At 39.2% G+C, this 14,019-nt stretch overlaps 1 protein-coding gene across 1 annotated transcript in view; it reads left to right on the forward strand.

Annotated features, from left to right (window-relative positions):
- The first annotated feature begins 12,030 nt into the window (after positions 1 to 12,030).
- The window catches only part of LOC117372064 (PDZ domain-containing RING finger protein 4-like), a 63,773-nt gene continuing 61,784 nt past the window's right edge, over positions 12,031 to 14,019 (forward strand). The window contains exon 1 of the mRNA XM_055222378.1: positions 12,031 to 12,332. Coding sequence (XP_055078353.1) covers positions 12,264 to 12,332 — 69 coding nt within the window. The 5' untranslated portion in view covers positions 12,031 to 12,263. The remainder of the gene's footprint in view (positions 12,333 to 14,019) is intronic.

Here is a 14,019-nt window from a genome sequence, read left to right on the forward strand (position 1 = left end):
AGAAGGTAAATGAGTAACAACTACAACATGGTTAAAAGCTCTGAAAAGTCGATTTTGCATAATAAGTCTGCTTTAAGAGTTTTGAAAGTAAATTGTCTTCACTTCCAGTTATTTCGCCCATCACTTTAGTATTCATTGTCATTAAACGTGCAGTTGGAGACAAGATGAAGAAGATGAATCAAATTTGATCTATAGTGAAGAGATTAGATCAGTATCAACACGACGGTGGCTCACGTCTCCCTTTCTTCTTATCTAATTTTCATTAACACACGTTCAAAGAGATAAATGCTGTTTCGCTTATTTATCTCCAAACAGTGATGAGTAGTCTAATCTTATCTGATATGTCACACAGAAATGGCTGAAGAAGACTCCTGGCCTGTTGTGTTGCCTCGTAGCAGTGTCTTGCCTCATACCAGGTGCAGAGCCGTCTCACTGCTGGCTATACGGCTGACCTCTCTGCTCTTGCACCGGGCAATTAGTCCACAAAATGGCTGACAGTAAATCTCCCGGAGCTAGAGTTTGGCAGGTCCACCCCGAGGTGAGCTCCACAATGAGGAATTAAGCACACGGTATTAGGTAACAGCACTCACAGTATTAGCTAACAGCACTTTATGATGTGAGGAGCTGAACTGGGTGAAAAAGGGGCAAGGATGCACCTCGGAAATCTCCAGGGGACTACATACTGCTCTGGTGGATGCTTTAAAAAGTAGGATTATAGTTGAAATATACCGTATAATGAGTCACCAAAAATCTGATCATTGTCTGATTTCTAGAGTTATCAGATTATGGAAATGTCATCTAAACCGTTATATTTGATGGGAGTAATCTTTAATCAGATTTCTTTCTGATTTTCCCACCTGTAAAAAATAATATAAAGGGCAAAAAAGGACAAACTAATGTGGCAAAAAAAGACAGATAAAATTAAAGTAAACATATTAAAAAAAAAAACAAAAAAAAAAAAAACATATTAACAATAGAAAGAGTTATTTTAAAAGTTATTGTATTTTGTTTTCCAAACATAGCAAATAAATTACTACTTAAAAATTCACTGATCAACTGACACATGTCACCAGGTGTTTTTGCAGATCAGATTAGACATGTAAACAAACAATAATCCGATCCAATTATTGGGTGGATTGTGTGAGTTTTTATTTGATTGTTACTGGTCATGTTTTTATTGGTCTGTGATGTGAATAATAGATTAAATACAATTATATTACAATTAAGTTAACTAAACAATTATAGGAAGTGACAGTTACACACAATTTCATTTATAAAATACTTCTTAAAGGACCTCAGTTATAGGTGTGTGTATTTTGTCATATACTATGTAAATTTGTGTGATGGCATTTTTTCTTATAGGTTTATGCTTATTTTGCATACATTTGTAACAACAAAGCTCCTTGGTTTTGGTATAACATTTGCGCTCTTGTTGTATAAGCCTTTTTATCCCGGTTCCCATTATATAGCAAATAAAGCTCTATCAGTCTGGTGAAATACAAAACTACCACATAATTGCCCTATAATTGCAGACAACCAAGCTGTAATTGGCTGTTGTGGGACAAGTTTTGTTTACACAACTGCCGTATTATCCAATACCTTTATTTAATGGCCACTTAAAGCAACTCACTTCTGCATTTAACAAGCACATATCGATAGTCCTCATAGCACCTGGTCATTGTGCCAAAAGCAAAACAGTGGCAGCATATAGTTTGAGGCGATGTTGGGGCAGTAGAAGAGAGGAGCTGTCAGGCTGATAGTGTTGCCTCTTGGCCCATAACCACTGTCTGATTTGTGAATACAGTTTCCCCTTTGGTTTAATCTGCAGTGTGCTGTGAGGCAGAAACTATTCCCAGAAGGCGGCTCACGGGGGGATCTTAATTCATCTCCTGAGTATTAGCACAGGCCTGGCACCCGACCTCCACATCCCAGTAAACGTGAAAGTTCTGACCTGCACTGACCCACAAACCTTGAAATGGACGATATTAAAGGATGAGCCTGGTTATTAAAAATATGTGTAACTCTTATGGTCCAACCCTCCACCTGACCCAGGGGCTGCTGTTACAGGTATCTTATTTGCTGGAGGTCAACTCTCATGAGGTTTTCAATCTGACCAATGCACTCATTTTATGGAACCAATAGCGCTGTTATCGCCTGCTTACATGTATTTTATTTATGTTTAATTTGTATTATTTTAATTTGCTGTTATGGCATTTTGCATTGCTTATATCAATATAAAGTTTTGAAATCTTTAGCAAGACTAATTAGTTAAAGTTCTAGTTAAGTTATCAAATTAAGGGGTAGGGGTATTAAGTAGTTTCTAAGCCTGAATCATTCTTAATAAAATATGTCTTCATTATAGAGCTAAATAAGTGTAGTTATAATAAAGTATTACCATCCATTCATTTTCTTCCACTTTTCTGGGGAAGAATAAGAATGCAGGGACTTCCAGAATTCCCTCCAGGTCCTCTGGGGGCATAGTCCCTCTAGTGTGTCCAGAGTCGTCTTCCAGGAGGCATCTAGAACAGATGCCCGCGGCACCTCAGCTGGTCTCCTCTTGACGTGAAGGAGCAGCAGTTCTACTCTGAGCACCTCCTGTGTGACTTTAGATTATCTACCAGCTGTGCTGATGTTACAACAGATACTGCAACTCCTTGATTACCTGTATGTAAAAAAGATGGCCTTATATTATATGTAAGTAAAAGTATACTCTCTTTGGCTATGGAAAACCTGAATATATTGTTAGAGCTTATTCCTGACCACCCAGTTTTACCTGCAAAATCCATTTTAATGCTTGGCTGTGTTGGCGTAACATAGAGTACAGCATGATATGGAACAGAAACGTCCTTTTCTTATTTGGGGAAAAGTTTTAAAAGTGAAAAAGTTTTCTCTGGCGGGCTGGACAAATGAAGTGTCCAATGCTGTTATACAAACGTCAGCGTGCACAATAAAAGTGCCTGTAAGGTGTATGTGAGCTGTCTGGGGAGGGGGTGACCTGGTCGAGCCTTCAGCAGAAAAAGACTCTCATTTCCAGGATGAATCTGGGCACAGTGACTCTTTATCACAAGCACTTTGTCAAACAGACCCCGTTACCATGACGACAAGGTTCAGAAATCTTATCTCTGAGAACTGCTCACGATCCTCCACTCTTCATCATGTGACAATCAATAATTTGGTGATTGTAAGGGTGAAGTCAATATAAGTCTTTTAAGGTATAAGTGTTAAAATAGTGACTGTGTCCTCATGTTTTTATATATACTTATTTATGCAGGTAAATAATCTTATCTAAGTAGCATATAGACAGATATCTGTGTTATATTAAAGGTGCACTATGTAACTTTTCCAGTGGAGGGCCTGCTGCTTGCTTGTCTCCAATGATGTTAATATTAATATTGCTTTAACCTAGAATGTTTTGCAGCAAGACATTGAACTTATCTATCTCCATGGAGACAATCAGATGACACCACCAGGTCAAGGCACAGATAACAGTAAGAATCAATGTTTTTAAAGAGGAAAGTCTGTTGAATTGAATGAATGCAAAATAGATATGTTTAATACTGGACAGTGGAACATTTTGTTACATAACAATCACATCTTTGCAGGTGGTGGAAACTGTCAGGAAAGTGCACCTTTAAAACCTTACTGAGCTCAATTGGCCATAAAAAACATCAACTCAGAATCCTGTCCCCCAAACATCATACTGCATAACTTAGGTGTTTTGTGGATGTGCATTTGCGGCTTTGTTCCATTATTAAAAAGTAGAGTTGTTGAGCTGTTTGCAAAAGTAAGCCATGCGTGAGAATGTGACACTGTGATTATGAATGTGACACAGTGTGAAACATGTAGCTCATTTGTGTGTCTGTGATGAGGATCAGACTGTTGTATATGAGGCCGTGCACACATTCATCTTGGTCTGTGGGAGATAACACAGGGGGGCTACTTCTCTGTGTGTAATCAGACTTTTCACTGGTTTGTGAAATTGTTTTTTTCTTATCTTTTGTGGACATTTTCTTTAACACATGCACAAGCACATGTTTGGTGAAATTATCAGTTTCCTCCAACAGATTGTAGACAGAAGGGCGGTTTTATCTTCATAAAAAGTCCATTAATGGCTCTGCTGGATACGTTTTTCTTTTGAATACAAAAGGGGTTGTAAATTGTCGAAGAATGCAATCTTTTCTGCAACTTTTAAGTATAATATTTCTGGCCAAACATGTCATGAATATTTCTTAACATCTTGCTTTAATCTAACCCCACAAATATGTTCTCCTTTTGCCTGTACCCATCTGTCTGTGTTACACATGGCATCTGGTGTAGCTAATAAGACTAGTAAATGTGGTTTTATTTTCATGTCATCAGTATAAACAAGACAGACTTTTGTTATTCAAGTCTAATTTCCAGTGTATTTATCCACAATCTGAAATATGCTCCAAACCACATGTTTTTACTGCTACAGGATTGGTTGATAGATTGTCAATTATAAATTTGATTGGATCTCAATTCAATTAAAATGCGATTAGTTGTTTAGCAATATTGACAGTCATTTAGGTGTGAATTTGTAGAGAAAATACAAAACAATAAATTTGGTTTTCCTTGACAATTTGCTATGACACAAGCAGAAATCTCCTCAGTAAATGGCCAGATACCTGACTTCTAGATTAGAACATGGTTGTAAATTTTCAGAACCAGCATTGACACAGTAGCTGTCGCACCATATCAGCCCCTGTCTGTTTAATAGGAGAGCCACCACGGCACGAGAGGCCCAGCATGTTAAATCACAGAACCGCCCTCCCTCTTGTCTTCTGCTCTTGTTTTCTTATCAGGAGGACAGAAAATAAGATTCTTGGCCCGTGGGTATCATCATAATTCCCAGCTAATCTTTGCACAGAGCAGCAGCCATGTGATCCGTCCTCCATCCCGTTATTACCGGCAGATTGGAGCTATTCTCATTCCGGAGCGGTCCAGTTTAGGTGGCACTGTTAAGCTGATCCTCAGGCATGTTGCCCCATTCATTGTAGTATTGGAAAGGATGTGTTTTTGCAGCAGGTACCTGAAACCCTCAACAGTGTGTAGGTAAACAAAACCGATACAACACAAATTATAGAGTACATGCAGGATTCCCCAGGAGCACTGCTGCAGCCACTCAAATGACAGTGTCCCATTTTCCCCAGTGGCTCATGTGGACACAAACAACAAGCATTAATTCATCATTCTGCACTATGTAACTTTTCTGGTGGCAAGTCTGCCACCCGCTTATATCCATAGAGATGTTATTGCTTTGCCTGGAATGTTCCAAGCAAAGGACACATCTCTCTAGAGACAACCAAGTGATGTCCCCAGGCCTAGTTACAGATCAGATCTAAGCAGAGAATTATTTTTTTTTTTCTAGGTTATCTCTGAGTAATTAAAACACCTAAGGAATAGTTTCAAGATAAGTTTAATGCCATACTGTAGAAAATCCCAGGTAAAGCAATAACATCTCCATGGAGACAAGCAGGAGGTGGGCCCTAATGCAGAAAAGTTACATAGTGCACATTTACCTGCGTGGATACAAAGGTTGATCCTAACCAATTGTGTTTATGGATCTATAGTATGTGACATTGGAAGAGAACGTGAGGACAGACATTGTGTTTGGAGAAAGCTTGACCCTTGTCTCGTCTTTGCCCCTTGTGGGACACGATGCAGCGCTCTTGTTTACTCCAGAATCAGAATTGGTTGGAGGTTGTAGACAAAATAGATAAACGTGAACATTTTCTCGGAGAACTGCTGTGCTGTGTGCCCTGCGAGATGATTGTTCCTATAGATCCAGACCGTCTCTTCATGAGCACAAAACTTTCATCCACAATCAAAGGTGTATCGAGCGAGTATTGACAAGCGCTCAGCTGCAGAGTGTTGGGTCTCCGATCAATGACATGCTGTAGTACACGGGTGGTGTGTGTGGCTTGAGCTTCTGCCACAATCACAAATGAGTGACCTGTTATTGTTCTTAGACATGCAAGGACTGGTTAAAAGTATTATTTTATTTTTGATTTTGGTTCTAGATAATTATCATCAGATTTTATTCATTTATTTATTTATTTTGGACGTATCACACACATTTGTATAAACTAATCCTTTGCAGTTCCATACCAACAATGTTTATTTCCTGTCACATGTAGGAATAATTTGGTTAATCCAAGATCGTCTATCTAGTTAACAACAAACTGGTGATAGGCTAGAGTCAAAATAAAGGTGTATTTTTATTTAGCTGTATGTCACGCTATAATCAGAAAGTTTGATTTCATAAAGCTGGCCACATACCAGAGAAATGGTGATCTTTTAATAATTGTTAAATGGTTGTGTTTCTTCTACTGTAATCAATAACACAAAACGGTTTGCTTAACAGTGACTGAATAAATAGTGTTGTAGTGTTGTCCTTTATCCCTCTTGTCTCATTCTTCTTTAGACAGTGTATGGCTGAAAAGGTCACAGCTCTTACATGTGTTCACCTGACGGAGCTAGCGTTGCCCGTTTGACACATGAAGTGATATTTACACAATCGGTAAGGCTTTGATGCATGCCTTTTTATCACAATTATTACACTTCAAGTTTTGCTTTTTTCTTGTCTCGCTTTGGTAATTAGATTTGTAAAGGTTAGAAATGGAACAGCAGAGTGCATTTCTACGCAAACAATACTGCAGGTCTAGTATTAATCATTTATGTCTAACCTCTCTCTGGTGTTGATATGCAATGTGTTTAATCAAGGCTTTATTTGCCCTGTCAACTTGTCAGATTCAATTCCATTGCCATACAGTAGTAATTAATATTTAAAGTCAGTAATTAGTTAGTTTTTGAGTTGTAAAAAAAATAAAAAATAATAATAATAATAGTTGGAGAGACATCTTAATCAATGATCTTGACCTGGTAAAGCACATGTGGTAAATTTGCAATGATGATTTTGTTTTTATGAAGTGGTATCTAAATCAGAAGCAACCTCTTTCCTCAGTATTGAAGTAAGTAAGTACGTAAGCATCAAGTATTTTCGCATTGGAGGTGCTGTGTGCTCTTGAATCCCTGTACACCAACACTGCATATGTTATCATACAAATCAGCTCTACATTGTTCTATTTTTAGCTATGGTCAGGTTCCCGCATGCATTAAAGATTTGAACCTTTTTAATAATTTACTGTCATTGAGAGAGGTATTTTGGTAGGCTTCCCACGGTCTGGGCGCACGGTCTTTGAAGCGCCCACCTGTGTAGTATGAAGTATGTAGTATGCGCTGGAACCACAGCTGTCAGAGCTGTCAGAGAGCACCACACTGCTCACAGTGATTCATTCATAAAAGACTCTCATTTAATTACTCCCCGAGCGGGTCATGTGATTCCCAATGTGGTCACGTGAGCCCCAGGAGGATCAGCAGGGTGACTGAATGAACGGTACATGTCACATTCTGTCCTCATACTTCCATGTAAAGACGAGGATGCTTTGGCCTAATAAACAGCTTATGTAGTCCACACCACTGGGACCGTCTTAGATCAGTAATCACATCATAACGTCTGATTAAAGCTCCAGCTCTTTACGAAGCTCCACTGTTTGTTGTCAAGGTTACCGTAAGCTTACGCAAGTGTGGGAAACAGCGTCCTGAGTGGTTTAAGAGTTAATGTCTGACCACTGCAATCAGATCAGTGTGCTCTTTTAAAATGGTTCGTTATATTGTGTTGATTGTCCATGTCTTTATACTTTACGCTCCTTGTGGAAAATTACATATCAGGAAAAGTATTTTGAACATTGACAAGTGCTGGAAGATCTTTGCACCACTATTGTACGGTATAGTGCGACCATAAGCAAGACTCTTCACCCATCTTGCCTAGTATAAATGTAGTGTTTCTGCCAGTGATTGATCGTGGTCGGAGGGGCCGATTGCGCAGATTGGCGGCCTTGCTTTCATTATTGACCCCAGGGCAGCTGTGACTACAGTCGTAACTTACCCCCACAGCGAGTCTGGGGTGAATGAATAATGCCCTGTCAAGTGCTTTGGGTGTCATGAAAGGCGCTATATAACTCCAACCACCATAATCATCCAAATGATGTCCTAGTGGCATGTTGTTCATTGCACTGGAATTACAGACTGAGCATGTTTTTCCTTTTGACATGTATAAGACATTCTTATGCACTGAATGCACAGTGGAATATTAAATTGATCCAACTTGTGCAGTGTAGTAAATGACAGACAGTGGTCTTTATCCCACGACATGAAATCAATGCAAACAGACTTTGTGGCCTCTGATTACGATTTCATATTTGATATTGACAGCACTGTAACTATGTTGTTGTGTTTTGTTACACATTTAGTCAAGTCCTTTTGTAGCCTACAGAAAAAGCCTAGTGATCCAACTTTGTGACATACTTGGCTGGAGGTTGCAGCTGGAGGTTTAATGTGTGTTCAATTATTGGTTTGTCAGAAATGCAATTAAAGAAACCTTCAAATACATCTATGACACAAAGGAAAAATGTCTCCTCAATGCTTCAGGTGTGAGGCCCATTAACAGAAAGAACGAGTAGGATTGAAGAGCTGTTTCTACCTGAGCAGGCAAAGGGCACCTCTATGATGAATGACCAGTGGACAAGTGGGAAAGACACAGCCAAAGTCAAAAGGACAAAGTCATGATGCTATAAAATATCCTTAAGGTCTCCGGATAGTCTTTATCCAGGCTGCAGGGCTGGGTTTACAATCACAGGGTTAGAGGAGACTATAGAATCCTCAATCGCTCTGTGGTAGGTTTCAGGGGATACCCAGTTGGCAATATATTTTTGTGGTCTTGGATTTTACTGAGAAGACAATGTGGCAACTATCGTCTGTTTTTGCAGTGTTGGTAAACACAATATTCAGATCCTGCTGATGAACTTTATGGTTAAAATTTGCATGGCCAAACTAGAAGACCTCTTATGCCAAATTATTTAGCTTTGTATTCATGCATGTTTGAATAATCTTTATACTCCTGCATTCAAAACACCATTGTTCCGAAAAATCCAGTTTTCCTCTACCCTCCATATACACTCACTGCTCTGTGCTTACTTTCTCTTTTTTTTTTCTTAAATGGTGATACGCGTAGGATTCAGCCGCGTCGCATAACCATTTTGGCACAAATGAAAAAGTATATACTGCTCGCTACTGTGAAACATAGCGTGGCCGTCAGCATGGTCCGTCAGCATGGTCCATCAGCGTGTTGAAAGATGATGTTTTTGGTGTTGTACCGTAAAGCATAACATGATAAATGTTTATTTTCGTTCACTTTCAGTCTGTTTTGCCACAGTTTGAACATTTTAACCTCATGAATAATAATTGAACTTGAATGACTATATGTCTAGATGTTCATAAAGTACATTTCTTCCGAACATGATAAACAATCTATCATTTTAGCTATAGGCTTTTCCATTCTCCATTTAGAACCTCTTTTCTAATACTATACTTTTGTACAATGTATCAGTACATCTCCTAGAGCCACACACAAAGCTGACAATGCGAGAAACAAATCTTTGTCAAAGTAAATGGCTTCACTAAATGTAAGTATAATGTGCCAGTCTTGCCCTGAGCTGTGTTGAAAATGCAGCATGAGGTAAATCCACTCTATCACGTAGTAAAATGCAGGATCATAAAGCAATGGGCGCAGGCTTTTATCACTGTTTGATGCTCTCCTCTGAGACCATCCCTCACTCCGGACATCCCATCAGGACGGGCTGGCTGACCGCGGGCCTGGTTACTGTATCAGTCATGCTTCACAGATGATGATGAGAGTCCATTTGGCTGACCAATGAGCATCTTAACCTTTCGGGGTCAGTGAGTCCACCGCCGCTGCTGTTATGCTCACCGCTTCTTTGGTCCGGTCTCCTATTGAAAACTGTCAGAGCATTTTCAATCAACTTTACGATCGTCTTGTCCTTCTGCGTGCGTGATTCTGAGCCTTGTTTTGACTCCTGACTGCAAACTACTCAAAGCAATCCCCATGTATAGTGCTTCACGGTGAAACTAAATAATGCTTGGTTTAATGCTGCATTCTGGTTATCCTGGGAGGTCAGAGCCGAGTGCTTGAATTACCAAAAATGCAGATCCATTTAAGTTAATTTATTAATCCGGACATTGTTATTACATTTATTGTTTATAAAGCAACATTTGAGAGTGGATATTTGCATTTGTTGACATTAGCACAGTGCATTAACGTCAGTATAACAGAGCATAATGTCGCATTTATAATTGCAGAGATTCACTGACCGCAGGAGCAGGTTCACAGACAGTGGAGCAACTAAAGGGAAAATAGCTCTATACTATAATTATTTTATCTTTTGACTTTTTGACTTTTAATTTTCATCAAATGCGGAGTGCAGCCATTTTCTATGTTTTGTAAGTGGGTTCTGAAACGTTTGCAGAGTTTCCAAGTAGGAATTTTGAGATGGAAGGGTGTCCTGGAAAATCTGACCTCCAAGACAAACTGGAATACAGCATTAATTGTTTGTGCTTATATGACTACATTTGAAACCTTTTTACCATGGTAAGTAGTCTGGTAAGCTGATTATATATTTTAGTTCATATATTTCACATAGACTGTATTAGAAAATGGTGTTTTTAGGTTTGCCAGATGCGTTCAGTTTGAGTTGAATGATCTTGTTTGGTTTCAAAGTGTGTCCCTCTTCACAAAATGCTATACTATATTGTGCTCCGTGGTCCAGCTACAAGATCCTTTGATGTGAAATTGACACTTTAGTGAGGAACACTTGGATGAGATATTGCCTGGCAACGGCAGAAAACTCACTTGTTGTGAGCTTCTTGAGGATGCTCCAGTGGATGTTTGGGGCAGAGGAGACAGAAGTGGAGAGCTGGGTGGAGGATGTGTACAACCACACTGTGGTTCATGTGAAGCTCTGTTTGGTCTGCCTTGAGGCACTGGAGCAAAATTAAAGTCCAGAAAATGGGATTATAATGTCCCTGGAGGAGGGATGCCCTGAGCAGCTGATGAGCTCTGGATTCTGTGGCTCGCCCCCCGCCGGTTGCTCACTGGACTATTTGTTAACTATTACTGTTCATTATTGGACTACAATGGTACACACAAGGTACATAGTGTCAGTTATTGAGGACATGGTTACTATACTATGTTTTTGCCGTTAACCATAAGTCTCTGTAATAAAAGCCCTATTCTTATTTGCTATGCTATAACTCCCATTTAGTCTGTGTTCATCATGAATTATATTTGGACTTTAATAGGCTTCTCAACAATCATAAATGCTCGGGAAATGGTGAACGTGAACTCATTTTGCAGTTACTTAGCATGCATATTGAATAGTAAGTAAGGGAGTATAAAAACAAAATAACTTTGTTGCTTTAAAAAGGCACTATGTAGTTTTCTGGTGGAGGGTCAACAACCTTCTTTTCACCATGGAGATGTTTCGCCTGGAATATTCAACCGAATGGCTTAAAACCCAACAATCTCCATGGAGACAAGCAGGTTACACCACCAAATAAAGTATTTTTTGGCAATAAAAACACGTGAATAAATTAAAGATATATGTGGAACCAAAAACCAAAGCAATAACATTTGGTTTGTATGAGGAATAAGTAACTGACCATCCACCAGAAAATGGTCATATAGAGCACCTTTAATATTCTGCTTTATGTAAGTGACAGTTATTGGTATAACCAGCAATAGCAGTCATAGCATTTAACATATGAGACACACTAATAACACTCTCATTTGCAATTAAAATGAATCATTATATTTTCAATTAATAATTATTTTAATGAGATCTAAACCTTAAAGATGCAACACACTGGTTGTGCACCACTGCTCACTGCTAGTACACTATGTAACAAGAATCCAACGCTTTCCCTCTTTCTTTCTCTCTCCCTTTCTCTCTCTCACTGACTCCACCTCCTGCCCATCCCACCTCATGAATATGCGATCACTCTTCCTTACCATTATTCAGGAGCTCCCGGTGTAGTCATGTGCCTTCACTGTGGCAGAAAGGGGGAGTGTCCCTGCACACGAGAGCGAACCACAACTCCAGCGTGTGTGAAAAAGACGGAGCACGGAGGAGAGCGGGGATAGACTGGTGCTGCTGCTCACGACCTTCACATACTCTTCCTCTCTCTCTCTCCCCTCATCTTACTCTAAACGTTAAATCCTTCTGTATAAATGAATGGGGACATGCTGGCAGAGGAGGAGTGACCGATGAGAACCACAGTGGAGGGTGAAGACTCGGGGAGATTTGGACGTTTCCACAGCGACTATAATGGGCTGCAATCTGTGCACTTTACAGAAGCGCGAGGAACACTACAAGCTGCTGTATGAGATCGCACAGGTGAGTGGCAGCACGGAGGACAGACCTATTAATGGGGAATGGTTCTTTAGGATTAAGCTGGCTGGTGGTAACATGTGGTCTTGTATTTGTTCATGCGCAAGATCATTTTAAAACTGTCAAATTTTGTCCTGTTTGATTTTTTTTTTATTTTATCTATATCGGCTCAAATTAATATTTACTTTCAATACTTGTTTGCTTAGATTTTCTGCACTTTAAACAGTCCTAATGTAGGGAAATAAATGGGAAGTCAGGTATTTTCTGAGATGGCATTTGGTATGACACTTTCGCGAATCGCTGCTGTGTTGCCAAAAGAAATGACAATGGGGGTTATTCAAATGGCAGGATAACATGGGAGCTTTTCACTGCTCGCTGGTGTGTAACCTGTGAGTAATGGATAGTTTTGTGTAGAGCTAATGTGAAGAACCCATTCATCTGCAGGAGGCTATGCTGAGAGGGCAACTTTTTATGGGCTTCCACCCCACACCTGAGCTCTGTTATATTTAGTGCTCATTTATAACAGTCCCCAGGTGTGTTTCTTTGTTTTTTCCCCCTTAAATCTCACACCCAGAGGAGCACAATATTGATCAGTTATGCGATATTCAAGTGTAATAGCATCTGTGAGAGTGCGAGAAACAATCTGATGTAGACTAGACTAGATACTAAAATTTCCAACTTAAAATGCTGTTACCAGGGAAAATGCTTGAGAATTGATGCGACACTGAATAAACTGTGATTTTTAATACAAAATTATAGTAATATTGCCTCGTGGTTCAGTAGTTCTCATATTGATCGTGCCATTAGAAAACTATTCAGGAAGGATCCGGCTTTGTCCTATTTATCGATTCTTGTTTTAAAAAGTGTCTAGTTTTGACACTATTTTTGCACTGATAAGGATCTATGAATTGACACTTTTGTCAACCGTTTTACACTGTCAGAGTTTTGTTTTTTTTTGTTTTTTCAGTTTAGTTGAAATTAAAGGTGGACTATGTAACATTTCTGCTAGATTTCCTTCAGTTGCTTGTCTACATTAAGATTTTATTGCTTTGCTTGGGATGTTCCACAGTAAGGCAGCTCATTTTAATCAATTACGAGTGTTTTTACTGCTCAAAATACCTTGAAAAACATGCATTCTTACTGTGAGCGAAGTTGTCTCTCCACAGATCTGACCTATAACTTCATTTGGTGGCATCATTTGCTTGTCTTCATAAAGATGGATACATTTAATACCATACTGTGGAATGTTCTTAAAGAAAAAGCATTAACGTATCCATGGAGACAAGAAAAGTTGCGTCTAGCATCCTTTAAGTTTTAGATTTGGTAAATGGTAAAAGCTCACATTTTTATATAGCACTTTTCCACCTTGAAGCCACTCAAAGCACTTTACATCAAGGAACCACTCACCATTCACACAGACACCAGGGAAGAGGTGTATTAAGTGCTTTGCTCAAGAGCATGACAGCATTCATCTTTGGGAGTTGGAATTGAACCGCCAACGTGTCAGTCAGTGAATCACAAACACTCAACCAACTGAGTACTGTCGATTTTCCCTCAAATGAAATTAATCTTTTTATGTCAAAATATGCATCAAATTCCTAACGCAATATTGGAGCTCATCACAAATTGCCTGCTTATTTATTATAAACGCATTAAGCCGTTATGGTGAAACTATATTGGAAAAACAAACATA

This window comes from Periophthalmus magnuspinnatus, chromosome 6 (assembly GCF_009829125.3).
Source record: "Periophthalmus magnuspinnatus isolate fPerMag1 chromosome 6, fPerMag1.2.pri, whole genome shotgun sequence".
In the NCBI taxonomy this organism is placed as follows: Eukaryota; Metazoa; Chordata; class Actinopteri; order Gobiiformes; family Gobiidae; genus Periophthalmus; species Periophthalmus magnuspinnatus.